At 51.8% G+C, this 27,824-nt stretch overlaps 1 protein-coding gene across 1 annotated transcript in view; it reads left to right on the top strand.

Moving 5' to 3' along the window:
- The window catches only part of GCN1 (GCN1 activator of EIF2AK4), a 54,244-nt gene that overhangs the window by 14,081 nt on the left and 12,339 nt on the right, over nucleotides 1-27,824 (top strand). Inside the window, 44 exon segments of the mRNA XM_033097639.1 lie at nucleotides 76-204; nucleotides 648-698; nucleotides 1,051-1,149; nucleotides 1,369-1,542; nucleotides 2,840-2,992; nucleotides 4,229-4,321; nucleotides 5,364-5,439; nucleotides 5,585-5,744; nucleotides 6,610-6,682; nucleotides 6,685-6,777; nucleotides 6,780-6,797; nucleotides 6,893-7,017; nucleotides 7,764-7,942; nucleotides 8,252-8,345; nucleotides 9,473-9,553; nucleotides 9,555-9,587; nucleotides 9,673-9,747; nucleotides 9,749-9,787; nucleotides 9,789-9,809; nucleotides 9,811-9,880; nucleotides 10,938-11,093; nucleotides 11,554-11,735; nucleotides 12,908-12,988; nucleotides 13,887-14,030; nucleotides 14,982-15,109; nucleotides 15,267-15,456; nucleotides 15,665-15,735; nucleotides 16,390-16,555; nucleotides 16,909-17,103; nucleotides 18,161-18,407; nucleotides 18,780-18,901; nucleotides 19,238-19,352; nucleotides 20,031-20,210; nucleotides 22,364-22,584; nucleotides 23,752-23,794; nucleotides 23,797-23,819; nucleotides 24,021-24,159; nucleotides 24,249-24,445; nucleotides 24,599-24,619; nucleotides 24,622-24,743; nucleotides 26,174-26,291; nucleotides 26,397-26,616; nucleotides 27,334-27,336; nucleotides 27,703-27,822. Coding sequence (XP_032953530.1) covers nucleotides 76-204; nucleotides 648-698; nucleotides 1,051-1,149; nucleotides 1,369-1,542; nucleotides 2,840-2,992; nucleotides 4,229-4,321; nucleotides 5,364-5,439; nucleotides 5,585-5,744; nucleotides 6,610-6,682; nucleotides 6,685-6,777; nucleotides 6,780-6,797; nucleotides 6,893-7,017; nucleotides 7,764-7,942; nucleotides 8,252-8,345; nucleotides 9,473-9,553; nucleotides 9,555-9,587; nucleotides 9,673-9,747; nucleotides 9,749-9,787; nucleotides 9,789-9,809; nucleotides 9,811-9,880; nucleotides 10,938-11,093; nucleotides 11,554-11,735; nucleotides 12,908-12,988; nucleotides 13,887-14,030; nucleotides 14,982-15,109; nucleotides 15,267-15,456; nucleotides 15,665-15,735; nucleotides 16,390-16,555; nucleotides 16,909-17,103; nucleotides 18,161-18,407; nucleotides 18,780-18,901; nucleotides 19,238-19,352; nucleotides 20,031-20,210; nucleotides 22,364-22,584; nucleotides 23,752-23,794; nucleotides 23,797-23,819; nucleotides 24,021-24,159; nucleotides 24,249-24,445; nucleotides 24,599-24,619; nucleotides 24,622-24,743; nucleotides 26,174-26,291; nucleotides 26,397-26,616; nucleotides 27,334-27,336; nucleotides 27,703-27,822 — 5,040 coding nt within the window.

Here is a 27,824-nt window from a genome sequence, read left to right as displayed (position 1 = left end):
ATGGAAAAGACAAAGATGAAAGCCTGCATTCTCAGCTCTCGGCAGCTTCTGAACAGCAGCTGTCTGTGTGTTCAGGTCAACTGAAATCCAACAGTCCCCGCCTGATGGACGAAGCCGTGCTGGCCCTGCGGAACCTGGCCCGCCAGTGCAGTGACTCTTCTGCGATGGAAGCCCTGACTAGGCACCTGTTTGCTGTCCTTGGAGGTGAGCAAGCCTTTGTGGCTGTGGGGATGGCCAAGGTGTGGCCCCCGGCATTCCCCGTACACTGGGGTCTGCTCGTGGCTAGGCCATGTGGCCAGGAGGATGTGCAGGTAAAGTGTCCGTGTGTGAAGACACAGAAGCACTGGCAGGCCAGGGTTGGCGGAGCCATCTCAGTTTTATGTTTTTTAAGTGTATGCGTTATTGTATGCATAGTGGAAAACAAACTAGAGGGAAATACTCCAAAATGTTGATGATGTCTTCAGATTTTCTGTAAGAACATACTACCTTTTTATTTGGTGGGGGGAAACTAGTAAAATATTTTTTTAAATCCAGCTTCACAATAGAAAGGCTCCTTCTGGAATCAGAAACTGTATCTCACACCCGACTGCATTACCCACCCCTTTGGAAATGTGGCAGATGTGAATCTTTGCTGTCTCTCCTCTCAGGCTCAGAGGGAAAACTAACTGTTGTGGCCCAGAAGATCAGCGTCCTCTCAGGTATAGAATTTCCCCCCAGGTAGTAGTAGCAGGAAGTGTGGTAGTAGATGAGGTGTGATGTGACTCTTGGGTACGGCGGGTCCCTCTTTGCACCCTGACTCCTGTGACGAGCCTGGACATCCCAGCCTAGCTCCTGGGACTCTGCTGCCTACCTGCTTGGCGAGCGGGCCCTGTTTAAGTGTAGCGGGAAGCCTGGCTTCTGGAATAGGCAGGATGTCTAGACGGAGAGCTGAGGAAGGGTCACTGGTGGTCGGGAGAGGCATGGCTGCTGTGAGGTGGGCAGCGGCAGGAAGACTCGCATGTGGGGGGGTTTTGTGCTGACCAGGGGCTGACCAGCGAATCTGCCTTTCAGGGATCGGGAGCGTCAGCCATCACGTGGTGTCTGGGCCGTCCAGTCAAGTCCTGAATGGGACCGTGGCTGAGCTGTTCATACCGTTCCTCCAGCAGGAAGGTAATTCTGTGTAGCGTGGTGAGGATGGATGCAGTCTGGACCCATCTTTCTTTGACCCCGGTTTTCATAATAGGAGCCTGTCACGAACCCCTTCTGAAGGCACACCTCCCCCAAAGCGTCACTTTCCCTTGTTCTTTTGTTTGCTTTCATGTGCCACTGGCAGTGATTGGATGCCAGTCTAAGACCTTGGACTGATAGGACTTCTGCTTCTTGCCCTAGTTCACGAAGGCACCTTGGTGCATGCTGTCTCTGTCCTGGCTCTCTGGTGTAACCGGTTCACCACGGAAGTGCCCAAGAAGCTCATCGAATGGTTCAAGAAAGCCTTCAGCCTTAAAACCTCCACCTCCGCAGTGAGGCACTCCTACCTGCAGTGCATGCTGGCCTGCTTCCGAGGTGAGACGCTTCCCCCGCAGAGGTGGTAGAGTTTTTAGGGCATCATCACCATTCCAGGCCTTCCCTTTCGGTCCAGCTTATTTTGCATCATTTCTTCCTGAGCCTCTGGGAACGTCAGGCTTAGTCATTCATAAAGGCTAGAATCAGAGCCCAGTTTTCACAACAAATTCTGGCTTGTCCCCCTTATCAGATCTTCAAAGTATAAAGCTTTGTTCCAAGAGGCCCCAGAACCAGAATCTGTCACTCCGTTATCTGAAATCGTGGAGACATGATTCTTATAGGACTGATTCAAAAGGTCCAGCCTCATATGAATTGTATGTGGACCTCTTAAGAAAACACCACTGTACTTGCGTCGGTGCTAACAAAGATGTCACTGGGCTTGGGCATCCACCTCCTTCGTCAGCAGCTGGGGGAAACTTTCAGATCTGTATGGAGGCTTGATCCCAAGGTAAAAATCTCTTAACACTGACTTCCACCTCTGAACTGGGCTTGTATTTCTTTTTTCTAAAGTTTAAACTTAGGATAAGTTGTATTCAAAGAAATGTCTGATAGATTCCAGAGCCTCCTCTAGAGAGAGGACACCCTTCTGTACAGTTCTGTACTCATGTATCAGTTTGTAATTTTGCTACGTTCGTCAACCTTGATTTTGGAGTTCTAGATAGCAGAGACTTGGTGTAACCTGTCTCCAGCTTGAGCTAGTTCTGCTCGGTGCTTTTAAAATAAACATAATATAAATATAAAGTAAACATTTCTTGGATTTGAATGCATGACATCATCTGGATGAAATACTTGTTTCATTGTGAAATGTTCTGATAGATCTGTTTAGTAGTTAATGTGGGTTTAGCTATAGTTTTAAACAGGTTCCTACTTTTTTTTGAAGTGGTTTTAATTTATAGATCAGCTGGTTGGTTCTGGTTTTGGAATTTGGGCGCAGAGGTCCTCTGGTATGGGGGAAGAGCCCCAGAAGGAAATTGATAGGCTTGAGGTTGGCCCTGGCTCGTTCTCAAACCAGCTGTGGGGCCTTGGGCAGCTCACTTAACCTCCCTCTCAGCCTGTTTCCTTATCCGTCCAGTGAATAGCTTTACTACTGCATAGTAAGGATCCTTCTAGCTCTAACCTGATGGTTGTAGAATTTGATTTAAGCCACAGGTTCTGATTCTACTTCTTCGTAATAGTTCACAAGGTGACTGAAGGGTTTAGTCGTCCAGCTCAGACCTGGGTGGATAGCTCCTTTCTCGAGTGATCTTGTCACTGCCCTGGGTCGTGGTGCGATAAGGTGCTGGGCCTCTCTCCACAGGTGACACGCTATTGCAGGCCCTGGACTTACTGCCCTTGCTCATCCAGACAGTGGAGAAGGCAGCCTCCCAGAGCACCCAGGTTCCTGCAGTCACCGAAGGGGTCGCTGCAGCCTTGCTGCTCTCGAAGCTTTCGGTGGCTGACTCCCAGGCTGGTAAGTCCAGAGACGCCCAGGGGCAGCAGACAAGGACCTCTTCCAGAGTCCTTGGGACGAGTGTCTTGATGTTAAGGATTTGACAGCATCAGCTTGACCACTTACTGCACTGGGTCAGCCACAGGGCCACTTGTCATCTGCAGGGATGAGCCTCGGGGTCACCCTGGGTGATGGGAATGCAGCCAGGAGCCTCTGTCACTGTCCTCCCTCACCCTGCTGCTCCAGTGCTCTGGGGCGGAGGCTTGTACGTAATGCCGATTGACCTGGGTTTAGTAATGGGACTTTTAATTTAAAAATTGGCTGTACATTTCTAGACTGTAACATGGAAAGCTTCCCTTTAGGCAGCTTGTCTTCCAGTCACTAAGTTCCCCTCTGGATAGTATCACAAATTTCGTGTCCATGGATAGTCACTGTGTCATTGGCTAACGTAGTGTATAGGCCATGTTACGTGCTGAACGTAGCTTGGAGAAGATTCCAGTCAGTACACCAACAAGAGCTTCCTCATTCTTTTTTATGGCTACATGGTATTCTGTGCTTTCTTTAGCCCACCTCCTACTCTGCATGCAGGCATACCTGGACTTGTTCCTGTGGTTAGAAATGGAGTTCAGCTTTTTTCATGTATTACCGTGTGCCTTCTGGGTATATGCCAAGACACTGGGCTACCTGGGGGATGCAAAGATGAACATGACCTTGCTTCAGCAAATTTCAGGCTGCTTTACTCTTGTTGGAGAGGAGATGCAAAAGGCAAAATGTGGCCCTGAAGCAGTTTTGAAGGCAGGATTCTTTTTAGTTTAGGGGCTGAGTATCATCAGGAAAGGCTTCATGAAAGAGGGAACATTTGAACTAGGGCCTGGAAGGCTAGGGAGGATTTCACCAGGTGGAAGGGACCGCCCAGTGTGAGTTCAAACCAGCTCCAGGCAGGGAAGGGCAGGGAAAGCACCATGCATGAAAGTCAAGTCTTTCAGCCTGGAGCTGGACTAGGTCGGAATTGATGGGAAGCAAATAGCTCGCCTGCGCTCCTGTGGGCAGCAGAGAACCACTGAAGGTTTTCATGTGGGCGATGATACCAGAGGACTGGTCAGATTGCAGGACCGGGGAGGGCAGAGTCTAGCAGTGACCTGTCTCTGCAGTGGAGGGTCTGTCCGCAAAGCCAGCCCTGGCAGCTTCAGGATGGAGGGGACCAGCCCTGGTGGGCATGGTGAGTTGTGTCGCGGGGTGACCTTTTCTTTCTTGCAGAGGCCAAACTGAGCAGTTTCTGGCAGCTGATTGTGGATGAGAAGAAGCAGATTTTCACGTCTGAGAAGTTCCTGCTCATGGCTTCAGAGGATGGTGAGTTATTACCTTGTTAGTTGAACTCGAGATTGGGGCCGAGTCTCTCTGGAGGGTCTTCAGAGAAGACCCTTCCCTGACTGCCTGTTGTTTGGACCGGTCAGTTCTGCAAAAACCTGGACCAAAGTGATCTGGCCAAGAGCATGGCTCTCATGCAAATGAATTCATTCCTGTGGGGTGTGGAAGGCTAGGGAAGTGGGGGGAAGTGGAAGATTGGTGCAGACAGAGCACTGATGGTTGGGGAGCTGTGATCGTCGGTGTAATTATAGCTGATTGGGTAATTAGTGTTGTCTTGGAGGTTTTCTTGTATTAAGAAGCAGCTGAGAAGCTCGGGTGGAGTGTGGTTGGCTCCACTCCCCCTCCAGGAGCCACAAAACTACTGGCAGAGAGGGAAGAGTTGACCTTTAAATGTGTGTTTAAAATTCTGTGTTGCCTGAGGAGTGCCTGCTGCTAATTGGTGATTTGAAAAGTCTTTGACTCACAAATCACAACATCCTGTTAATGAGGTACAACTTTTAGTCAGCTCCTGATTTTAAAAAATAGCTTTTCGATAGGAAATACGTTCACTTAACTAAAAAATAAAAGATCCAAGAGAATCTACACGTAAAATTATACCCCTATTTTGATCTCTGGCCACTCAGTTTCCCGGCCATGGAGAACCCATTTTATCAACTTCTGTGTGTCCTTGATATTTCGTTTTTATACCAGTAAATATCTTTTATGTGTTTGTTCTCTACCTTTGTCACACAAATGGTAGTTTGCCTACTATATACAGTGTGCTGTCCAGACTTGTAAATCACTCCACATCTGTGTATAATGTGTTATTCTTTTTTAGAATTGCATAGTAATTTTTAATTAACAGGAAATATATACTTTTCCTTATTTCACACACGTGTGTACATAGTAAGCCAAAGGAAGGGAATTCAGATGATCTATCATTGCACATCCAGTGATAATCACACTTACAGTTTGGTGTTCATTTCTTAGTCCTTCCAGGTGTGTTCTCTGTTTTAGAAACACTTCTGCTTCTCTCCCCTCCTAGCCCTGTGTACCGTGTTGCATCTGACAGAGCGACTTTTCCTTGACCACCCGCACAGACTCACGGGCAGCAAAGTCCAGTATGTGAGGCTCACTGACCTTTCTCCTTGGGCCAAGGAGGCGAACCTGGCAGGAAGCTGAGAAACGGGGTGTGCGGGGGGCGTGTGGGCTGTGGAGAGCCCTGCGCCGGCCTGCCCTCACCACGGCCTGCACTTGTGCTTGCAGGCAGTACCACCGGGCTCTGGTGGCCGTGCTCCTGAGCCGCCCCTGGCACGTGCGCAGGCAGGCCCAGCAGACGGTGCGGAAGCTGCTGGCCTCTCTTGGGGGCCTGAAGCTGGCGTACGGACTCCTGGAGGAGCTGAAGACTGTCCTGAGTTCTCACAAGGTGAGCCGCAGAGCTGGGGCTCAGACCAGCCTCGCTGATGCTGCGTATGCCGTGGGGTTTGGGCTGGGCTGCTTTGGAGCTGTTCTCACTCAGACTCTGTGATGCCAGAATCTTCTCCCCTGCCCTTAAGCTCCAGTAACATCTTATTTCATATACAGTGGACACTAGAACAACGCATGGGTTAGGGGACGCAACCTCCCTCGCAGTCAAAAATCTGTACAGTACAGTAACTACAGTTGGCCCTCTGCATATGTGAATTCTCAACTACAGAGTTGACCCTTTGAACTGAGCAGGTCAATTGAACTGTGGTCAGTTGAAAAATATCCACGTGTAAGTGGATCTGTGTATTTCTAACCTGTGTTGTTCAAGGGTCAGTGGTAATTCCTTTCCAAAGACTTATTTTTTCTTCTGTGCTTTTTGATGTATAGCTCAAGCTTTCATTCTTGAGTAATGAGTAACACTTTATATTTTTAAAGCGTTTGTAATTTGTAAAGCATATTCTGCCATTCTCCCTTTGGATTTTTCCCAATGTCGTTAAAGGGCAGCCAGGCTTACTACCCTTTTTTATGAGTTGTCCGGTGGTCCAGGAGCTGAAATGACTTGCGCAGGGTCTCGCAGCCGGGGAGTGGCAACACTAGGAGTAGACTTCTTTTCCTCCATGAGTGTTGGAGGTGCAGAGTCGCAGGTGCTTCCTCCTTCCAGGCACATCTCACAGCTCGTGGGCCCCAGTGCAGGGAGCTGGGCATCAGCCTCCGCATGAGCAGGGACCCCGGAGAACAACCTGAGTGAGAGACAGCTGTGTCCCTGGGGACCAGGCCAGCACAGGGCTCTGAGCATTGGGTTCTCACATGCTGTCTCCACGCAGGTGCTGCCCTTAGAGGCCCTGGTGACTGATGCTGGGGAGGTGACTGAGGCAGGCAAGGCCTCCGTGCCTCCTCGGGTCTGCAGGAGGCTCTGTGCACCATCTCGGGGGTGCCAGGGCTGCAGGGGGACGTCACCAACACCGAGCAGCTGGCCCAGGAGATGCTGATCCTCTCCACCACCCATCCTTAGGTCTGTGGCTGGGGTGGGTACAGGGGGGCAGGGCTCTGCTGGGCAGGGAGAGGGGGGCCAAGCAGCAGGCCTCAAGTTGCTCCCCTCCCCTTCAGTGGCAGTGCAGTCTGGACTCTGGCCAGCGCTTCTCGCTCGGATGAAGATTGATCCAGAAGCCTTCATCACCAGGCACCTGAATCAGATTATTCCCAGGATCACCACCCAGAGTCCCCTAAACCAGGTGATGGGCACGTGAGCTGGTTCTGGCCTCAGGTCAGAGCGCAGGGAGGGAGAGGATTCAGAGAAACAGATGAAAGTGTGATGAAATATGGGTTTGGACCCTTGGTTGCAAGTGACAAGAAATGCAAACTGGCTTGAGCATAAAAGGGATTTACTGACTGCTAAGTGCCAGGATCTGACTGGATGGGGACTCAGATGTCCTCGGGACATTGTACGTGGTGCCTGCAATGTCTGTCTCTTCCATTTGTGTCCCATCTCTGCTTTCCACGATGTGGGCTGTATTCTCCGACAGTCTTTCCCTTTCTGGTAGCAGGGTGGCTGCCAGAGTTCCAGCCTTACAGCTTGTCTCTCGTCATCTCCAGTGGGAGAAGCTTGTGTTTTCCAGTCATTTCAGCTGGGGTCTCACCGCCTCTGGGGGACCTGACTTGGGTCCTGTGCTCATCCCTGGGCCCATCCTTTTGGTCTGGGTCTCATGCCCACCCCTGGAAAGGGTGGTGGTAGCTCCACCTGAACCACAGATTGAGAGTGGGGGACGAGTGTGTCCCCGAAATCAGGGTGGTAGTACCAAAGTAGTAAATGTTTGCCAAGAAGACAGGCACAGGCCATAGCTGTCCACTCCAGTGAGCAGTGCTCAGAAAGAATGGGCAGGGACAAGAAAAAAGGGAGTCAGTTACCAGGGGCGTTGAAGTGGGGCTGGACTCCTCTCCTGTGCCAGCCGTGGCGCACACTGACTGTGTCTGCCTGCAGGCTTCCATGAATGCCATGGGCTCCCTCTCCATCCTGTCCCCGGACCGGGTCCTCCCGCAGCTCATCAGCACCATCACCGCCTCGGTGCAGAACCCTGCTCTGCGCCAGGTGACACGGGAGGAGTTTGCCATCATGCTGACCCCCGCCGGGGAGCTGTACGATAAATCCATCATCCAGAGGTGAGATGCCACTCGTGGCTCAGTTGCCTTTCCTCCCCAGGCCTTAGTTTTCTTGCCTATCAGAAGGAGACGACACTTCCTTTGCAGGGTTGTTGGGAGAAATGGATGAACCCATGTGTCCATTCATTGGACAAGTGCCTGCTCTGTTCCAGGCCCGAGCTTAGGTCTGGGGTGCAAGAGCATGTCAAGTACCCGGCGCTTTCCCGCTGCATGCTGCTTAAAGGCTAGCTGGGATTTCATGGCTGCTGGGAGGCTGAAGGGAGTGGTGGCTGTTTCGAAGCTGGATGATCACCTGCTCTGGTATTTCAGTGCCCAGCAGGACAGCATGAAAAAGGCCAATATGAAGCGAGAGAACAAAGCTTATTCCTTCAAGGAGCAGATCATCGAGCTGGAGCTGAAGGAGGTGAGTACACGGAGTGCCTGCTGAGCTTGGTGGTCTCAGGCTGGTGGCTTTTCCTGTTGCACATATGCTCTTCCCTTGGGTCATCCTGAGGCCCGTGGCACGTTCCTCTGATCCCGCCCACCCGTCCTGGGTCCTCCTGCATCGCCTTTATTTACCCTTTCTCAGGAAGTTTCTCCACCCCAGACTCACGGAGAATCAGTTGCGCTCTCTGCTGGGTGCTGGCGGCGGTGCATACGTTTTCTCTGCCAAGTGGTGCTGCTTGAATCCATGCCTGCCCACCCAACTCCTGTCAGGCTGGGGTCTGTCTTGACTCCCGACAGCAGGCTTGGGGCCTGGCACAGTGTAGCCTCTGGGGAATCGTGGTTCGATGGTCGTATTCAGCTTGTAGCAGAATGCGCGGGGCTCTTCCCTTTCCCTCGGTCTTGACGAGTCTGGGTCCTTCTTGTCTTTCACATCTCAGCCCATGTGTCCTCATGTCCGCTGCTCAGAGAGGTGCCATCCTGCCCACCTTGTCCACAGTGGACCCTGCCCCTCTCCTTGGTTACTATGTATTGTACTTACACCTTTCCTAACATTTGTCATGACTGGAAGTCATGTTGTTGTGTATCTGGTTGTGTGTTCATTGTCTGTTTTCACACACTAGATGTGTGCCCAGTGAGGACAGGGCTGGGTCTTGTCCCTCAGTGTCCTCAGCGTCTAGAGCTATGCCTGGCATGACGCAGGAGCTCAGTCAGCACTTGAGGAATGAAGGAGTGCGCTCTCGGCCTTTTCCAGGCTTCAGCTTCTACTGGAGAGAGTGTCTGTAGGGAGGGGCGGCCAGCAGGGAGGCTGAAGTTTTGATTCTGAAGCTGTGTGGCTACCCGGATGCCCTTTTCAGCACGTGAGGGACTTTTCATTTCTCTCACATGGCATTTGTCGGTAGAGAATCCAAGAAGAAATTGCTTCTCTCTGTTCTGTAGGAACCAGGTGGCTGCGGACTTTGTGGGTGGTGGGGAAGCCACATGGTTTGGGGCTCAGGTCACAGACAGAGCTGGCATGGTGCTGACTGTGGAACTGAGCTCGCCTTCCTCTCATTGGGAGGGAGGTCTGTTTCCTGGAGATGGAATTGCTTTGCTCATTGCCTTTAGGAAATAAAGAAGAAGAAAGGCATAAAAGAGGAGGTACAGCTGACCAGCAAGCAGAAGGAGATGCTGCAGGCCCAGCTGGACAAAGGAGGCCCAGATCCGGAGGCGGCTGCAGGAGGTGAGTGCTGGGCGGCCCGAGCCCGTTCCTCGCTGGCCCGGAGCAGGGGCCCGCTGACCTGCCTCCTGGGGTAACTCGCTTGCAGATGGACAGTGAGCTGGAGGTGGCGCTAGGACTGCTGGAGGACCCTCCCTGGCTAAGAACCCGTCCGGCCCTGACCCCAGTACATCCCTGTTTTGGTCGATTCTTTTCTGCCCTTGACTGAAATCTCCCCTGGCCGCTCCCCAGGATCAAGAACCCTTTCCTTGTCCTTGGCTGCCTGTGGTCATGCAGCCCTCGGCTCAAGGCTTTGGGTTAGTCCTGTTTCGGGTTAGTGAGCATGGCCCTGGGTGGGTTGGGAGGTGGGCGAGGATGCTTCTGAACTCTGGTGGGGAGTCACTGGGTGACCTGGGCTCCTGATTTTTGTGGAAGCGGCCTTGGGAACCTCCAGCTGCATCTTCTTAGGAACGACGTAGTGCCTCTCTCCCGTTTTACGTCTGTTGTGCCTTCACTCAGGCCCAGGTTTTAGATGCTAGACAGTGTGATCTTTCTGTGGCAGTTTTAAAACTAAGAAGTCAGGGGTGGCCAGTTAGCTCAGTTGGTTAGAGTATGGTGCTCTTAACAACAAGGTTGCTGGTTCTATCCCCACATGGGCCACTGTGAGCTACGCCCTCTACAACTAAATTGAAACAACTACCTGACTTTGAGCTGATGGGCCTGGAAAAAGACGCTTAAATAAATAAAAGTTTTAAAAAAAAAAAAAAAAAAAAAAACAAAACAAAAAAAAACTAAGAAGTCAGAAATTCAGTGGCAGTAGGGGTGGTTTGGTGCCACGGGGCCGGCAGTGCAGCCCAGAGCTCCCAAGCAGCCACGTGACGAGAAGTCTCTGTGACCTTTAGCTTTCTGTTTGCTGCGGTGAAACAAAGACCAGGTAGGGTGGCCTGGAATTAAGCAGACTTCCTAGCTTAAAGGGAATGTTCCCCTGGGTGAGGCTGGAATCTGGGAACTGTTCTGAGGGAAAATGAGTTCTGGAGAAATGAGTCTGGAGAACTGTTCTGAGCCAGTGCGTATGGAGCCTGCCAGAACTGTTACCTGGCTGGCTGGACGGTGGGAAGACCGTACAGCTAGAGCTTTGCTCTTGGCTGAATAACCCTTGGGTGGCTCATGCTTCCTCTGAGCACACTTTTAATTTCGTAGTGTCAGGAGGACAGCTCCCTGCCCGCGTCACGAAAAGGAAATGAGAAATTAGGTTGAGGACTTTCTGCAGAGCAGAATTGATGACGTTGTCAGAGGGATGTGGCTGCTCTGGCCGGGCCGGGACTCTTCATGTCTGTGTGGGCCGTCCCCTGCTGATCTCTCTCTCGTGTATAGGCACCTTGGTGAGCCATGTGACTCTGCGCCTGCTGAAGCCAGAGTGTGCCCTGGATAAGTCGTGGTGCCAGGAGGAGCTGTCGGTGGCCGTGAAGAGGGCGGTGACCCTGCTGCACAGCCACACCATCAGCAGCAGGGTGGGCAAGGGTGAGCCAGGTAAGGAGGGCAGGACCAGAGGTGGGGTGAGCTGGTCCGGGGGATGCCTGAGCTTCCACCCCCTGGGGCTTCCTGAGGCTGTGGCCATGGCGAGTCTCCTCCCGCCCTGGCCTTCGTTTCCTCATCTGAAAACTGGGGGGGTTGGGCCAGATGGAGGACTTCTGAGTCCAGTCCTGGTATCCCGTGAGTCAATGCGACCTGCTTTGAAGGTTTACTTCTTGTCACTGGAGTCTCCTTGTCTGTTTTAACTCTCGCATTCTAGAGCTGGGTGGTGTTGGGGTGGGAGCAGGATTTGCTTTAGAATTGGGCTATCTGCTCTCACCCTGTTGTCATACCATGTGCTTTCGGGTGTCAGAAAGGGCATCCAGCCTTCCTGCTGCCCCCTCGCCCTGAGGATGGACCCTGAGGCCGCCGCTCCTGGTGCCCTGCCTGCACAATCATGTCTGCTTTTTGCTCCCAGATGCCGCATCGCTGTCCGCCCCAGCCTTCTCCTTAGTCTTCCCATTTTTGAAGATGGTGCTGACTGAGAGTCCCCAGAACAGCGAGGAGGAGGAGGAGCGCATGGCCCAGATTCTCCAGATCCTGACTGTCCATGCCCAGCTGAGGGCCTCCCCCAGCAACCCGCCTGGGCGCGTGGATGAGGTCAGCAGGGGGCTGGAGAGGGTCGGGAGGCGGGGCCCATCAGTGATTCTGGCGGGGCAGTGGAGAGTGTGTTCATACCCACAGCAGCAGCTGTTAGTGCACCTGCCAGGTTCCATGAAACATACAGGTCCCTGTGTCTGAGAGTTTCTGACCTGAAGAAGAAGGATTTTGTATTAATTTATTGTGTTTGTTGTGTTTCTAACTCAGAAGATAGTACTGACCACTCTCCCTTTGACTGGCTTATGATTGTGAGATTGGACCTCATTCATTGAGGGGGTCTTCTTTTTAATAGATTATATTCTAAAAATTAGTCAAAGGAGTGCAGGCGTATTTTTTAAAAATTCCAACAATACAGAGGCAGAAAGAAAGAAGTGCCACTTTCCAGAGGTAATGGTTGCTAACAGTTGGGTGTATACCCGTGTGGACCTTTTTTTATGCACATGCAGAATACACCCCCCCCCCCACATACAGTAAAGCAAAAATGGTTGGTCCTGTGTCTCATATGACTGTGTACTCTGGGTCTCCTCCCACGTCAGTGCGCATGGATCTACTTTATTGACTTTACAGTCTGTGTGGTATTCTGCTGTGGATGCACCATGTTTTAGTCAACTCTTTACCTGTGATGGATATTTTAAGGCTGTTTCTAATTTCGCCCTATTTTAAATAGTGCTGTGGTGTGCCCCCGTGTACATATATGCTCCTTGCACACCCGTGGGAGCATTTCCATAGGACAGATTCTTGGCGTGAAATTGCTAGGTGATGTGGCATGTTCTGAGCTCCAACCTCACTAAGAGTTCCCTTTTCTCCAAAGTAAATGCAACCTCAGATAGTATTAAAAAAAACATCTTGCCAACGATGGGTGGAAGAATGGTGCCTCTTTTTATACTGTGTTTATTTACTTGTAAAGTTAAGTATCCATATGTTTTTCATATTTATTGTGTGAATTTCATGCAAGTTTCAGAATTAATTTATTTTGAGTCCCTTAGGATCATTGTTGACTGCGGTTGGCTCATGTAGGTTGAGATATAAACCTGATGGGGTTTCTACAGTGGCGTTGGCTGTGGTGTGACCTAGAATGTGCCTCTGGGAGGGAGAAGATGCTGCTTGTGCCAGGGCTTAGTTCCAGTCCCTTCCCCAGAGCCTCACCTGACTTACCTGCTGTTCTCTCTTAGAATGGCCCGGAGCTGCTGCCTCGCGTGGCCATGCTGCGCCTTCTGACTTGGGTGATTGGGACGGGCTCCCCCCGCCTGCAGGTGATCTGCTTTTTTTTTTTTCCCCCCTTCTTCTTCTGCCTTCCCTCCCCTTCTCCCTCTCTGCCCCTCCCCTTCAAACCGTTGTTTCTGTCTAGTTGTGTAGGACACAGCTCCCTGGCCCATGCTGGTGTGATGAGCCTTGCGCTCCCCCACTCCCTGGCTGAGGCAGGCAATCGGTTGCCAGTCGTCGGTCAGCTGCTCACAGCCCCTCATGGCAGCTCTTGCCGGCCGCTCACGATGGCTGCCGGCCACTCATGCTGGCCACCGGCCACTGGCACACGGTAGCCTACGACAGCACACAGCAGCCCACGGCCTCTCACGATGGCTGCCGGCCACTCACGCTGGCCACCGGCCGCTCCTGGCAGCACACAGTAGCCCACGGCAGCACACGCCAACCTTCGGGTGCTCATGGCCGCCCAGCTCCAGGGAGAGCTGTTGTTCACAATCTTAGCTGTAGAGGGCGCAGCTCACTGGTCCATGTGGGAATCGAACCGGCGGCCTTCGGAGCATGGGGTTCCAACCGCTTGAGCCACTGGGCCGGCCCCGTGATCTGCTTTTCTGTTGGCTGTTGCTGTGACTCCGTTTGTGACCCCGACTACAGGTCCTGGTAGTTGGGTTTGACCCCTAGTTTTCTGTCTCAGCCCTCATTTTTGGACTCGAGCAGAAGGGCTGCTTTTGAAAGCCAGCCTGACTGTTCTCAGCTACTGAGGGGTTTTGCTCGGGTCCTGCCACTGGCCTTGACCTGGAGCTGGCGTCTCAGCTGTAGGTGGGCTGTGGGGTGGGCGTTTTCAGTTCAGATCCCTATCTGGGCCCCTAACCCATCCCCTGGCCCCCTGCCTGACCTCACAGTAGTAAATAATTTGCTGAACTGAGCCCAGTGGGTTGATATCCCCCTTAGGTTCTGGCTTCAGACACCCTGACTACCCTGTGTGCCAGCAGCAGTGGCAAGGATGGCTGTGCCTTCGCAGAGCAAGAGGAGGTGGATGTGCTGCTCTGTGCCTTGCAGTCCCCGTGTGCCAGCGTGCGGGACACTGCGCTCCGGGTGCGTGCCTGTTTCCTCACGGGGCCTCCACAGCGTCCCTGTGGCTCACTGCCAATGTTTGAGCTGCATGAGGGACATTGAAAAGAATGCCCCTCAGCCTGATGGGAGATGTCTCACTTTGGCACCAGGGTGTCCTGGAGCATGGAGAGAAGAGGTCACAGGGTGTGGGTTGGGCTCATTCGAGGAGTTGGGACAACTAAGCTGTTGTCGTGCTATGTTGCTGTTTTTTCTTCACCGGATTTCTAAACTGGAATGTGGATCTTGGTACTTTTATAGACAGGTATAACTCACGGGATTACTTTATTTCTTCAGCTCACTACCTTGGATGTATTTTCTCTTGGTGCTTTTGGACCATAAAACTGAAGGATCCCTTTGGAGTATGAGACAGTGGTGCCCAAATGCTAGTCTGTAGCCTCCCCTATTAATCAGTGACAGAGTTTCCACTGGTCCTTAGTCAAATCTGAAAAACAATGGCAATATTTTTTTCTTAAAGACAAAACAAAGCGAATGTTCTTTTTCTGAGGTTTTGCCTGCCGTGCATATTTAAAGTTAAAGTTTTAAATGTTTACATTAAAAAAACATTGTACCACCACACACCATTGTTTCACAAAAGAGACGCTGTTTAGGGAGACAGAGCAGCTCGTGAGTTGAGTGGATCACGGCTCACGCTCTTCCCAGACTAGCGCTGTCCAGCAGAACTTTCTACAGTGATGGAAATACTTACATCTGTACTGTCCAATGTGGCAGCTGCTAGCCAGCGTGTAGCTATTGAGCCCTTGAAGTGTGGCTGGTGTGACTAAGGAATTATAGTTCATTTTAGTTGATTTAACTTTGAAGACCCACATGCGGCTGGTGGCTGCATCTTGGCTAGCACAGCTCGGGGGGGAGGTTAGGCAGGTCGGGCCTCTTCTGAAAGGTTGTGCCTCACAGTCCAATTCTGCTCCTTCTCAGGGGCTGATGGAACTCCACATGGTATTGCCAGTGCCTGATACCGACGAGAAAAATGGCCTGAATCTTCTGCGGAGGCTCTGGGTGGTCAAGTTTGACCAGGAGGAGGAGATCCGGAAACTGGCTGAGAGGTGAGAGCCATTGGAAGGTGGTTGTTTCCCGCTCCGCCCTCTCTCTCCTCAGGACATAACTGGACCCAGTGTGCTGGGCGAAGGGCAGGGTGCTCGGGTTTGGTGGGTGGGTGCTGTAGCTCCTTGTCTGAGCAGCTGTGCCTTGGGTCTGCTGCAGGCTCTGGGCGATGATGGGCCTAGATCTGCAGCCAGACCTCTGCTCCTTGCTCATCGACGACGTCATCTACCATGAAGCAGCGGTGAGGCAGGCCGGGGCTGAAGCCCTCTCCCACGCCGTGGCGCGGTACCAGCGGCAGGCGGCGGAGGTTATGGGAAGGCTCATGGAGATCTATCAGGAGAAGCTGTATGTGAGTAGCCCACGCTGCCCGAGGTGATCTGGGCGGCGTGAGGGTGCCCTGGACTCTGCTCAGCCTCTGACTTGCTCCAGGCAGGAGACTTGGAGCTCGCCGTGGCTCAGGGTGGCTGGGATTGATCACAGCCTCACACCCGGGTCACTGGCTTGCTGGGCTGGGCTGGGGAGAGCACTGCAGTGCATTTATCAACCTTCTGTTGCAGCGGCCGCCCCCAGTGCTGGATGCCTTGGGACGAGTTATCTCAGAATCTCCTCCAGATCAGTGGGAAGCCAGGTACAAGAGCTGTTGCAATCTTGTTCCACTCAGAGCTGCCTGAGAAGTCGCAGTTTGGCTGGGCTGGGTGCTGTGAGGAGGCAGCATAGATTAATGGGACAGTGGAAAGAAAGGATAAGACCTCCCTCTGAGTCCGGGAGACCAGAGTTCAAGTGCTGGCTCCTCCCAGGCTAGCTGTGTGGCCTTGGGCATGTTTCTCCTTTCCTCTGGGCCTGTGTCCTCAGAGGGGACCTTCTTACTGCTCTGTAGCCGAAAAGAACAGCAGCGCTTTGCCTTTGTAGGCTGTCTGTCCGTTTCCGAGTGCCTTCTCATCTGGTTCCCCTCTCCCTCTCTCTTCCCACAACCTGCCCTGGAGGTAGCGGGGTAGGCATTGCACTCACACATGGGGAAGCAGGCGGAGCTGGTCCCCTGCCCAAAGTCACCCTGTAGGAGGGAAACTGGGCAGATGGCGGGTTTCTGTTTGGCAAGTGGGTTGTTCCAGAACATTGTGTAGACTGGTGGGTCATGGGCAGTAGGTTCCGTGCTGTGCTCTGCCCCCCAGAGCATGTTGGCTGGTGGCAAGCCCCCCACTTGTGGCGTACCGGGGTAGATCCCACTAGCAGAGGGGACCCCTGGCCAGCCCTTGCCCCCGATACACTCCCATTTCTTTCTCAGGTGTGGCTTGGCTTTGGCCCTGAACAAGCTCTCCCAGTGTTTGGACAGCTCTCAAGTGAAGCCACTCTTTCAGTTTTTTGTCCCTGATGCCCTCAATGACCGAAACCCCGATGTCCGGAAGTGCATGTTAGATGCAGCCCTTGCGACGCTCAACGCCCATGGGAAGGTAAAGATTTCAGTCAGCTGAGGGGTTGGGGAGAAGGCTCAACGCCCAAGGCAGGTGGGGCTGAGCAGTGGTGACACAGGGAGGAAGAATGCTGGAAGTCTGGGCAGGGCACCAGTGCCCATGGAAAGTTCATTTGTATTTCTTTTGAGCTAGAATGATCCCAAAAGGGTGTTACATTCTTACAAGTCTGGTGCAGTCCTGCCAGAAAACTGGGAAACCCACTGGGATGGTTGGGGCTTGTCAGGGTGGCTGGCCCAGAGCAGCCGTGGGCTTGGTCCTTGGGTGTGTGCCATCGTCCCCCAGACACAGCCTGTAGGGTTGACGTAAGGCTCTGAGTGTACTTGACTTTCCAGGAGAACGTCAACTCGCTGCTGCCGGTGTTCGAGGAGTTCCTGAAGGATGCGCCCAACGATGCCAGCTACGACGCCGTGCGGCAGAGCGTGGTGGTCCTGATGGGCTCTCTGGCCAAGCATCTGGACAAGAGCGACCCCAAAGTGAAGCCCATTGTTGCCAAGCTCATCGCTGCCCTCTCCACCCCCTCCCAGCAGGTACCTGGGGTGGGCAGTGGGATCCTAGGGACAGAGTGGAGTATCAGGGTCCCGAAGGCCCAGGTCTTTGCCAGGAGTAGTCCCCTCTCTTAGAGGGTGGCCTGGTTTGTAGTCAAGAATACCCCTGAACAGGGAGTTCTTTTGTCACATTGTTCTCGTAGACATGGATAGTTTCATGTTTTCTACTCGTTTACTGATAGTCTTTTTTGCATGTATAGGTTGGTACAAAAGTAATTGCGGTTTAAAAGGTTAAAAATAATTGCAAAAACTGCAATTTTTTTTTTTCACCAACCCGATAGTATAAACCTGGCACTGCTGATACAAAGCTTAAAAAAAAACAAAAAACAAACAAACTGGCTGCCTCGTGTCAGCTTTTTTTCTCACCTTCTCTATGTGTTTGTTACATGTTTCAGGGGCCTTTTAATGCAGCCTCCAAGCCACAGTGCAAGGATTTCATTTCTTTTTTGAAAAACACATTTACGTAGATTTTCTGCGACTTGCATTTTGGACTACCCAGAGTGTCCTCATGAAATGCAGGTTCACAAAATTGTTGTGAAATTGTCAGAACACCCCGCCTACAAAGGGTCCTGCCCATTCTCCTGGCATCGTGCTTTTCTGCTCGTGAGTCGGGCTCAATGAGCTGTGGCTGGAAGGCGAGATTGCCAGTGTCTTTTGGTAGCAGAGAGTTTCGGCCTGGCCCTGTAAGGCCAGAGATGTGGGTCGCTTTTGTGGAGGCACAGTTGCATGCTTTTCTCTGGATCTTTCTCTGTGAGTGGGTTTAGTTTTCCTGGCGTTTCCCCCGGCCCCAGGCCTAGGTTCTCCCTGTAGACCAGAAATAGCACCAGAATGGTTGCTGCTCACGTCACTACCAGATGCGGTATGCAGGCTGGTGGGATCCACATCGTAACACCGTTTGCTTCTCTGATGCCCTGTGTCACCAGAGTGGCTGAGATGGGGTGGGGGACATCGTGTGGTGAGGTGCTGCACAGGACTGTGTCCCCCACCGAGGAAGGCTGTGGTTCCTGGTGGTTCCTGACGAGGTGGGCCCATCCCATAGGTCCAGGAATCCGTGGCCAGCTGCTTGCCACCCCTCGTGCCAGCCATCAAGGAAGACGCAGGAGCGATGATCCAGAAGCTGATGCAGCAGCTGCTGGAGTCGGACAAGTACGCGGAGCGCAAAGGAGCCGCATACGGGCTGGCCGGCCTGGTGAAGGGCCTGGGCATCCTGTCACTGAAGCAGCAGGAAATGATGGCAGCATTGACCGATGCCATCCAGGATAAGAAGAACTTCCGCCGGCGAGAGGGTGAGTGAGCTCAGGGCTACCCAGCTGCCAGGGGAGGAACCTTGGCCTTCCCTTCCCCTCTGGAGGTCTGGTGTGTGTGTGTGCGCGGCAAGGGGTGCCATTCCCATCCCATCCCATCCCAAGTCCATCCGCCTGGACTTTGTAACTCAGCGGCACCCCCAGCTGGGAGAGGCGTTGTCTGTTTGGCCGTTAGTGCCAAGAAGCCATGGATGCTCCCCTCTTCCCTCCCTCTTCCTGCTCTGGGAGAGGCAGAAGGTGTTGCTCCATCACGGGGCAGCCACTCAGTCCCACAGCCCAGAGTGTTTCCAGAGGGCGAGGAGGTGGCAGGGAGGTTGTCCTGTGCTGCTCCAGCTGCCCTGCCTTCTCCCCCAGGAGCCCTCTTTGCCTTTGAGATGCTCTGCACCATGCTGGGGAAGCTCTTCGAGCCGTACGTGGTTCACGTGCTGCCCCATCTGCTGCTGTGCTTCGGGGATGGGAACCAGTATGTACGTGAGGTAAGTCCTGAGGCTGCGTGTGCCAGCTGCTGGCCGCTGGCGTGAGACTGTCGGGCAGTCAGAGGTGGTACAAGTTCCCTCCTGTCAGAACCCCTTCTGCCTGCACACTGGGTCCCGGTTACTGGTGTGGACTCCCCTGGTTCCCAGTAGAGTATTGAGGCTTTATGAGATGGAAGCCTTCTCTACTCCTCAGCTATGTCTGCAGGCCCAGGCGCAGGGTCTGGCACAGTGGACCCCCCGTAAGTGTTAGTCACTGGGGGAACACTTGGTCTAGCGTCAGGCCTTGACCCTTGCTTGGGCGAGGCGACCCCTGAATGTCTTTTCTCCTCCATTGAGGCTGCAGATGATTGTGCCAAGGCTGTGATGAGCAACCTGAGTGCTCACGGGGTGAAGCTGGTGCTCCCCTCCTTATTGGCTGCCCTGGAGGAGGAGTCCTGGAGGACGAAAGCTGGTAAGGCCGCTGCTTTCCATGGCTCTGTCTCAACTTCCTGTTTTGAAAACTACCCTTTCGGGGTTCCAGATAACGACAGCTCTTGTCCTGTGTGTGTGCCCCCCAGCTCAGGGATAAGGCCAAGACTCTCTGACATTGAGCCTCCCATCCTTCCATAGTTTGCTTGTGTACATGCAAAGCACAGGCCTGTGACAGAGGCCGCAGCCCTAAATCAGGAAGTCCTAGAGCTTTAAAGCTAGTCTGTGGCTACTTTAATGAGTTTCAAGCTTTTTCTCCCATGAAACTCCTTTTTAAAAGCATAATCTTACCTGGAATCCTAATCCACGAAAGATATAAGCAGAGTTGCTCAGGTTTGGGGAGGGTCAAGGTCTGGGGCCCTCCCACATGGCTTCCCCTTCGGTCCTTCAGGCTTCCCTACAGTTTGAGAAATGACAGATCGAAGTCAGTTTGCCCATTTGTGGCTGAGGAGACCAAGGCCAGAGAAGTTCAGTGACGTGGCCTTGGATCGCCGGCAGGACTAAGCCCGGGGTCCCCCTGTTCTCTGCTCTCCTCCTGGGGGTGGCTCGTGCCCAGCCTGCATTGGAGCCAGCCGGTTGTCCCTTGCCTGGGCAGGGAGCCCAGGCGACTCTTAGCCTGTGCTCAGGGATTCCACGCTGAGCATATGTCTGCCATCTGCAGGGTCGGTGGAGTTGCTGGGGGCGATGGCGTACTGTGCCCCGAAGCAGCTGTCGTCCTGCCTGCCCAACATCGTGCCCAAGCTCACGGAGGTGCTGACTGACTCTCACGTCAAGGTGCAGAAGGCAGGACAGCAGGCGCTCAGGCAGATCGGCTCCGTCATCAGGAACCCGGAGATTTTGGGTATGCCTCTCCCATGGGGGGCACTCGGGGAACACGCACCCATTCAGCAAAGGGTTGTGTCCTCTGGCGACAGATGTGCTCACAGTGAAATAACCGCTCAAGTCCAGGAAGCCCTTTTCCCGGAACACTAAGTAGAAAGTAGTTTGGAAGTGGTCTGTTTTCCTGCTGGTCTGGAGCAGCCGTCACTGACTGCACAGGTAGGGAGACTGAGTCATCAGCTCAGAAGCACCTGGACTCTGAGAGAGCCCTGTGCACTCAGCTGAGCCCTGAGGTCAACAGAATCGAATGACGAGGTCTGGACCACATCAGCGTCATCTGAAGTGTTAGGTTCTTTGGGAACTTTCTAATCTATCTCATTGCAGGAGACGTGGGATAGAGGGGAAGGTTGGGGACAGGCTGCTCCCCTTAACTGTTCTTTAGCACGATCCTTTCTTGAGGTTGGTTTCTACAAACAGAACCCTCAGCCATCTTGACTGGCCCATCCTTTGTTATGTTTTAAGCTTCATTGTGGAGCATCGGTGTCCATTCAGGGACTGCAGCTAGGGTATTACCAGAGTGTGTTTTCATTCAGAAAATGGTGGGATTTTTTGTTTGTTTTATTTTTTTAAGGGATGACTAACTAGGTATACGTGGATTTTGTTGTTGTTTGTTATGATGTCCAACAGCTCTGGGAATTTCTACGGCCCCGAACAGTCTCATCTCTATCAAATGAGTAGAAATGCCTTCATTCTAAGAATCCAGCCTGGGTCTTTTTTTCTCTCTTTTTTAATTGAGATATAATTTGCATAACACAAAAATTCACTTTTTAAATGTGCAATTCAGTGGCTTTTAGCATATTCACAAAATTGTGCAAGCATCACCATTGTCTAGTTCCAGGGCATTTTCATCTCCTCAGAAAGAAACCCCATACCCATTAGCATTCGCTGTTCATGTCCTCCCCTGTCCCCAGCCCCTGACAAACACTAATCTGTTTTCTGTCTCTATGGATTTGCCTACTCTGGACGTTTCATGTAAGTCATATAACACGTGGCCTTTTGTGTGAGGCTTCTTGCACTTGAACCATGTCTTCAAGGTTGATCCACACTGTAGATGTATCTGTACCTCATTCCTTTTTACAGCCCAGTAATAATCCATTGTGTGTATAGACCACATTTTGTTTATTCATCCGTTGATGGACATTTGGGTTGTTTTCACCTTAGGGCTGTAAAGAGTAGTGTGAACATTTGTGTATAAGTTTTTTTTTGTAGATATCTTTTCGATTCTCTTAGTTAGATAGCTAGGAATGGGGTTGTCGGGTCCTACGGTAACTTTTAACTTTTTGAGTAACTGCAACTGGACCATCTGACATTCCCAGCAGCGATGTATGAGAATTCTAGTTGCCAACAGTTATCGCCTGCAAAGTCAACACTTGGGTGACAGCCAGCATAGTAGGTGCAAAGTGGCATTTCATTGTGGTTTTGATTTGCATTTCCCTAATGTCTAGTGATGTTGAACATCTTGTGTTTATTGGCCGTTTGCATATCTTCTTTGGAGAATTGTCTGTGCAAATCCTCTGCCCATTTTTAAATTGGGTCATTTGTTTTTTGTTTTGTTTCTTGTAATTGTTGACCGCCAGCTTGGGGCTCTATAGTGGCTGAATTCCTTGGGCTTGTGGGAAAGATAAACCAGGTATTCCTCTTGGAATTCCTTCTGCCAGGCTAGTGGTGCTGAACTTGAGAGCTCACTTTACCTGGGCCCAGCTGTTCTGAGCATGGTTTGCTTCACTCCCACTACTGGTTCAGGGGCCTTTGGTGTCTCGGACGTCATTCGCAAAACTACTTTGGGTTGCTGCTTCCTAAATAAGATCCATGGCGCACAAGCAGCTCTCCTGTGAAGGTCCAGCACTGTGACTGCAGCTTAGTGCCCCTTGAAGCCAGTCCCTGGGGACCCCGCCAGAGCACAGCTCCGCAGTGCAAACGGGTGCCGTCTCCACACCGCTTTCTCTGGGTGACACAAGGATGGCCCTTCTCAGACAGGCTGTCTTCCAGAGATGCGGGGCTCCAGGGAGGGGTGGCCCCGGGCTCCTTTCTCTTCTGATCCCTCTAGGTCTGGGGACCCAGTGGCTTTGCCACACCATAGACTCTTCTAAACCAGCCTCTGTTTTGGACATGCAGCCATTGCCCCTGTCCTGCTGGACGCCCTGACGGACCCCTCCAGGAAGACCCAGAAGTGTTTGCAGACCCTGCTGGACACCAAGTTTGTCCACTTCATTGATGCCCCGTCCCTGGCCCTCGTCATGCCCATTGTCCAGAGAGCCTTCCAGGACCGGTCCACGGACACGCGGAAGATGGCAGCCCAGATTATTGGCAACATGTACTCCCTCACAGACCAGAAGGTAGCAGCCCAGCAGATGCTGGTGTAGGGCACAGAGTCCCTGCCCAATAGACGGGGGAGGGGTGTGGGCATTGGGTCTCTGATCATTTGGGGGTGCAGGGTGGAAATCTGGGCTCTCTGGGCATCTTGCAGAACATAGTGTTCAATCCTCATTAGCTCAGCCCCCAGGTGAGGCCCATCCCAGTGGGCCCCTGTTGCAGACTGATGTGGAGGAAAGGTCCAGCCTCACTTTTGACCTCTCAGGAGTGTGGGGAAAGTGGCTGCTGCTTTGACTGTTTGCAGTGTTTTCTTATTTTAAGCAGGTGCTTCTGTAAGCCTCTCAGGAACTTAGGGGAGATTGACTTTGTTTATTTGTTTCCTTGCTCCCAAGGGCTTACATGTGTCATCTCACTATCTATATACCTCAGTTCTGCTTGGCTTACTGAGCTGTCACAAGAGAGAAAGTGGGGAAGTTACAGCAATCCTAGAAAATTTGGGAAATTGAAAAATTGGAAAAATGACAAATTTTATCCATAGTCCTTCAACATCAAAAAAATTAGTTTTTTATTACATTTAAAAAATTATATTCCTGAACATAAACTTATTTCCAGTGTTACTCATAAAATGGATTTTTAATAATTGTATAATGTTCTAGTAAGTTTACATACTATAACTTACATAATTCTATCGTTGGTCATACAGTATCCAAGGTTTTTGGTTTTTTTTTTCATTTTAAATGTCACTGCCATGAACATAAGGCTTTTTTCTATTTAAAGCTGTTCCCCAAAGCTGAATGCTGAATTAAGAGACATAAACCTTTTAAGGTGAAAAAAGGGAAGATGATAATGCAGTTCTGAAAGGAAAGTGCCTGAAATCATTTCCTAAAGACTCCAGAGGCTGGGCAGGCCTCGGTCCCAAGGGGAGGACAAGAGCAGTAAGCACTGAAGTGTAGCTGGTGGCTCTCTCGACCTCTTGAGGATGAGCTTCAGGTCCTTAGTAGGTTTCCCTGAGCAATTGCGTGGTGCCTTCGAGGGACCAGCCTGTTACCTTTCTCCTACCTATTCTGCAAGCAGCCCTGCTGAGCGCTTCTCGTCAGCAGAAGGGTGAGGTCAGGATCCATAGCAGAACAATCCCGGAGAAAGCAGGAGTCAAGTCTCCACCTGAGTCGCCTCTTACGTTGTTATTGCAGGACTTGGCTCCTTACCTGCCAAGCGTGACGCCTGGCCTGAAAGCCCTCTTTTGGACCCTGTACCTGAGGTGAGTCTGGGAGGATAGGGGGCAGGAGCTCATTATTTTAGCCCAGTCCCCAGAAAATTCGTTCCTGAAAATTCCCTGTAAGCTGCTTTTGTGTCTGTTTGATAAAGGGAAAGAGACCTGAGGGACCCCTCCTTGCTCCTGCCTGGTTACTGAGCTTTGAGCCACATCTCCTCCCCATCCCTGCTCTCGGTTACCTGACAGGTGCGGACGGTGTCTGCAAAGGCTCTTGGTGCCATGGTGAAGGGCATGGGGGAGTCGTGCTTTGAGGACTTGCTGCCATGGCTGATGGAGACGCTGACCTATGAACAGAGCTCCGTGGATCGCTCAGGCGCTGCCCAGGGTGAGGCCAGTGCAGCCCCAGGGGCCAGTCCACAAATGTCCACCAGGGGCCCTCAGATCTGGTGGCTTCATTCTGTCCTTTTGTTGCAGGATTGGCTGAGGTCATGGCTGGCTTGGGGGTGGAGAAGTTGGAGAAGCTGATGCCAGAAATTGTGGCTACAGCCAGCAAAGTGGACATTGCACCCCACGTCCGAGATGGCTACATCATGATGTTCAACTACCTGCCCATCACCTTCGGGGACAAGTTCACGCCTTATGTGGGACCCATCATCCCCTGTATCCTCAAAGTAGGCACCATGCCGAGGAGAGCGTTACTGAGGAGGGCAGGGTGCTTGTGCGGTCCTGGAGAGCTGGGGCTCCCTGCTGACCCGGGCTGTTCAGGGTGAGGTCTGGGTGCCTGGGGAGGCAGCCCTGGCTGACTCCCCCCTCTGTGTGCACAGGCTCTCGCTGATGAGAACGATAGTTTGTGCGTGATACTGCTCTGCGCGCGGGCCAGCGGGTCATCTCCATGTACGCGGAGACGGCCATTGCCCTGCTGCTGCCCCAGCTGGAGCAAGGCCTGTTCGACGACCTCTGGAGAATCAGGTGAGAACTCGGGCAGAAAGACTCAGGGGCCCCAGCTTTGCATTTGGGGAACTCTCATTGAGAAACGAGGAGGAGAATGTCGCCAAGAACTCTCTCAGCTTCTCCAGACATTTGTGACTCTCTAGTCTCATGTAGCAATGTCTCATTCTGATTCTCTTTTTAAAAGTTCCCTCTATTCGGGTCTTCAGTTGTATTAAAATGTTCAACGCGAATACCTTTTAATCGGGAAATTCTTGTTTTGGGAATTGATTCCAAGGACAGATTTGGTCAAGTGCTTAAAGATGTGTTTATAGAAAGATGTTTGTTTATCATTGAAAAATTGAGGTTAGTTGAAAAAAGTCATAGCACATCCACACCGTGAACTTTTTATTCAGCCATTACAAATACTGCTGTCAGAAATTACATCAGCTGACGCAGAAGCTCAACCCGATAGTTGACATAACAGTGTAAGCTGTGGCCCAGCACGTGTGGTGAGGGCTCACTTCCCCGTGGTGTGGGGTCGTGTGTGTCTCTGTAGAGGGCGCTTGCTTGTACAGGGATGTCCCTGGAGTGTCAGACGGTGGCCTGGGTAGTGGGGGTTTGGGTGATTGTTTACACTCACTTTCTTTATATTTTTCTCTATTTTTGGAATTTTCAGTTTGAATATGACTTAATTTTTATGATCATTAAAAATAATCAGCCTCATTTAATTTGAAGAGAAATAAAGTATATCCTTCCAGGACTCTTGATCAGCATTCCCAATTTCCTGATAATGCTTCTCTCTGTGCGCTCTCGCGCCTGCTCGCTCTTTCTTTTTTTTTTTTATTTTTTTATTGGGGAACAGTGTGTTTCTCCAGGGCCCATCAGCTCCAAGTCGTTGTCCTTCAATCTAGTTGTGTCTGGTTGTGGAGGGCACAGCTCAGATCAAGTCCAGTCACTGTTTTCAATCTTTAGTCACAGGGGCGCAGCCACCATCCCATGCGGAATTGAACCGGCAACCTTGTTGTTGAGAGCTCGCACTCTAACCAACTGAGCTATCGGCTGCCCCTCCGGAAACTCAGCGGCAGCTCGTTGTCTTCAATCTAGTTGTGGAGGGCGCAGCTCACTGGCCCATGTGGGAATCGAACCGGCAACCCTATGTTCAGACTCGCACTCTAACCAACTGAGCCATCTGGCTGCCTTCTTCTTTTTTAAATGACTTTTATTATAGAAATTTTCACTTATTTTTTAAAGTGTTTATTCTTCCCCATTATTAAAGTTCATTGGTAGAAAACTGGGCAAGAAATCTGTGGGAAAGTGTAAGAAATGAAAATCGCCTGTAACTTTTCTCTCATTCCAAGATAACCACCAGGAATATTTGGGGTGCATTTCCTCACAGTCTTTTTTGTGCCCAGTGCTTGATTGTGCCCTGAGACTGCCCCGTGTGACTCCATTCTTGGCACCCTTCTCAGGTTCAGCTCTGTTCAGCTCCTCGGGGATCTCCTGTTCCACATCTCAGGAGTCACTGGAAAGATGACCACGGAAACTGCCTCCGAAGATGACAACTTTGGAACTGCTCAGTCTAACAAGGTGCGTGCCTAGAGTCGATTTCCCCTAACAGAGGTATATGCCCGGGCACTCATGCTATGGAGGCTTCACCACCCTGCGTTCTCTGTTCCTCTCTGCTGGCTGCAGGCCATCATCACTGCCCTGGGGGTGGATCGGCGGAACCGGGTGCTGGCCGGGCTGTACATGGGCCGCTCGGACACCCAGCTGGTAGTGCGGCAAGCGTCCCTGCACGTCTGGAAGATCGTGGTCTCTAATACCCCCCGCACCTTGCGTGAGATCTTGCCCACTCTCTTTGGGCTGCTGCTGGGTTTCTTGGCCAGCACGTGTGCAGATAAAAGAACGGTAAGTTTCCCGGGCCTTCCTTCTGATCCAGCAGCCCCTGATGACTCCTTTCAGAGGCTGGGATTTGCAGAGAAAGCTGGGATTTGCAGAGACTGGTAAAGGGCCCGGGGACCCCTGTCAAACAGGGAACGTTTATTTATTTACTTAGTCATTCAACAAATATTCATTAAGCTTGCTGTGTGCTAAGCAGGGGCATAAGACCAGGGATATAATGGAGAAGAAAAATAGCCTCATTCCTTGTCCTCATGGAGCTTCAGTCTGGTAAAGGAGATGGATGTTAACCAAATAATCCCACAAACATATGTAGATGTAACTGTGGCAAGTGCTACATGGCACTGCAAATGCTTATATCGGGCATTTGATCTAACCGAGAGGGTCAGGAAAGGCTTCTCAGAAGAAATGATGCTTGAAGATGAAAGATGAGTAAGCACTAAGCAGGTGAGGAGGTGATGGACTATCCCCGACAGAAGGAATAGTGCTTTAGATGCCAGGACGGGATGTGCAAAGGCCCCGTGGTGGGCAGGCACAGGGCCAACACTAGAGACTGAGTGAGAAAGCAAACGTGGTATGAGATACGGCCCATGTGCTTGGGAGGAGGGGCCCAGCCCAGGCTGATGATCACTGCAGGCCAGTTCCCTTTGGCCCTCTCCTAACCTTCATCCCTGGCAAGCAAACTGTGTATTTGTCTTTAAAGGAGGGTTTGCATGAGGTGTCAGAAGAGGTGGTTTTTTCTTTAATGCATTTGTTCCAAATTCAGCTCCCCTTGGGCAAGAGCTCAGGGTTAAGTGACTCTAGGCTACAGTTTTCAATCGAGGGAAATTGGCTCTTGCCTGGGCAGCAGATGCTAAATTCATATTCATGTGTGGAGGTGCTGGCCCTTGCTTTAGGTTGTGTTTGGTGTGGGTGGCATACCGAGATCATTTTATTTTGTAGTGTTGCAAGCACCTTGGGGTAAGCTCCTTGGGTAAGTAGGAGCTTTTGGGGAAGTTAAGTCAGTGACTTGGATAAAGTCTAGGAGGTTCTGGGACCCTCATTCTGGAGTTTGCAGGGAACTGATGTCTTGACTTGATCTCTGCTGATAGATCGGCAGCAAGGACATAGGAGACCCTCGTCCGGAAGTTAGGGGAGAAAATCCTGCCTGAGATCATCCCCATCCTTGAGGAAGGCTTGAGGTCTCAGAAGAGCGATGAGAGGCAGGGCGTGTGCATCGGC

This window comes from Rhinolophus ferrumequinum, chromosome 25 (genome assembly GCF_004115265.2).
Source record: "Rhinolophus ferrumequinum isolate MPI-CBG mRhiFer1 chromosome 25, mRhiFer1_v1.p, whole genome shotgun sequence".
Lineage (NCBI taxonomy): Eukaryota > Metazoa > Chordata > Mammalia > Chiroptera > Rhinolophidae > Rhinolophus > Rhinolophus ferrumequinum.
This window is presented reverse-complemented; position numbering and strand designations above follow the sequence as displayed.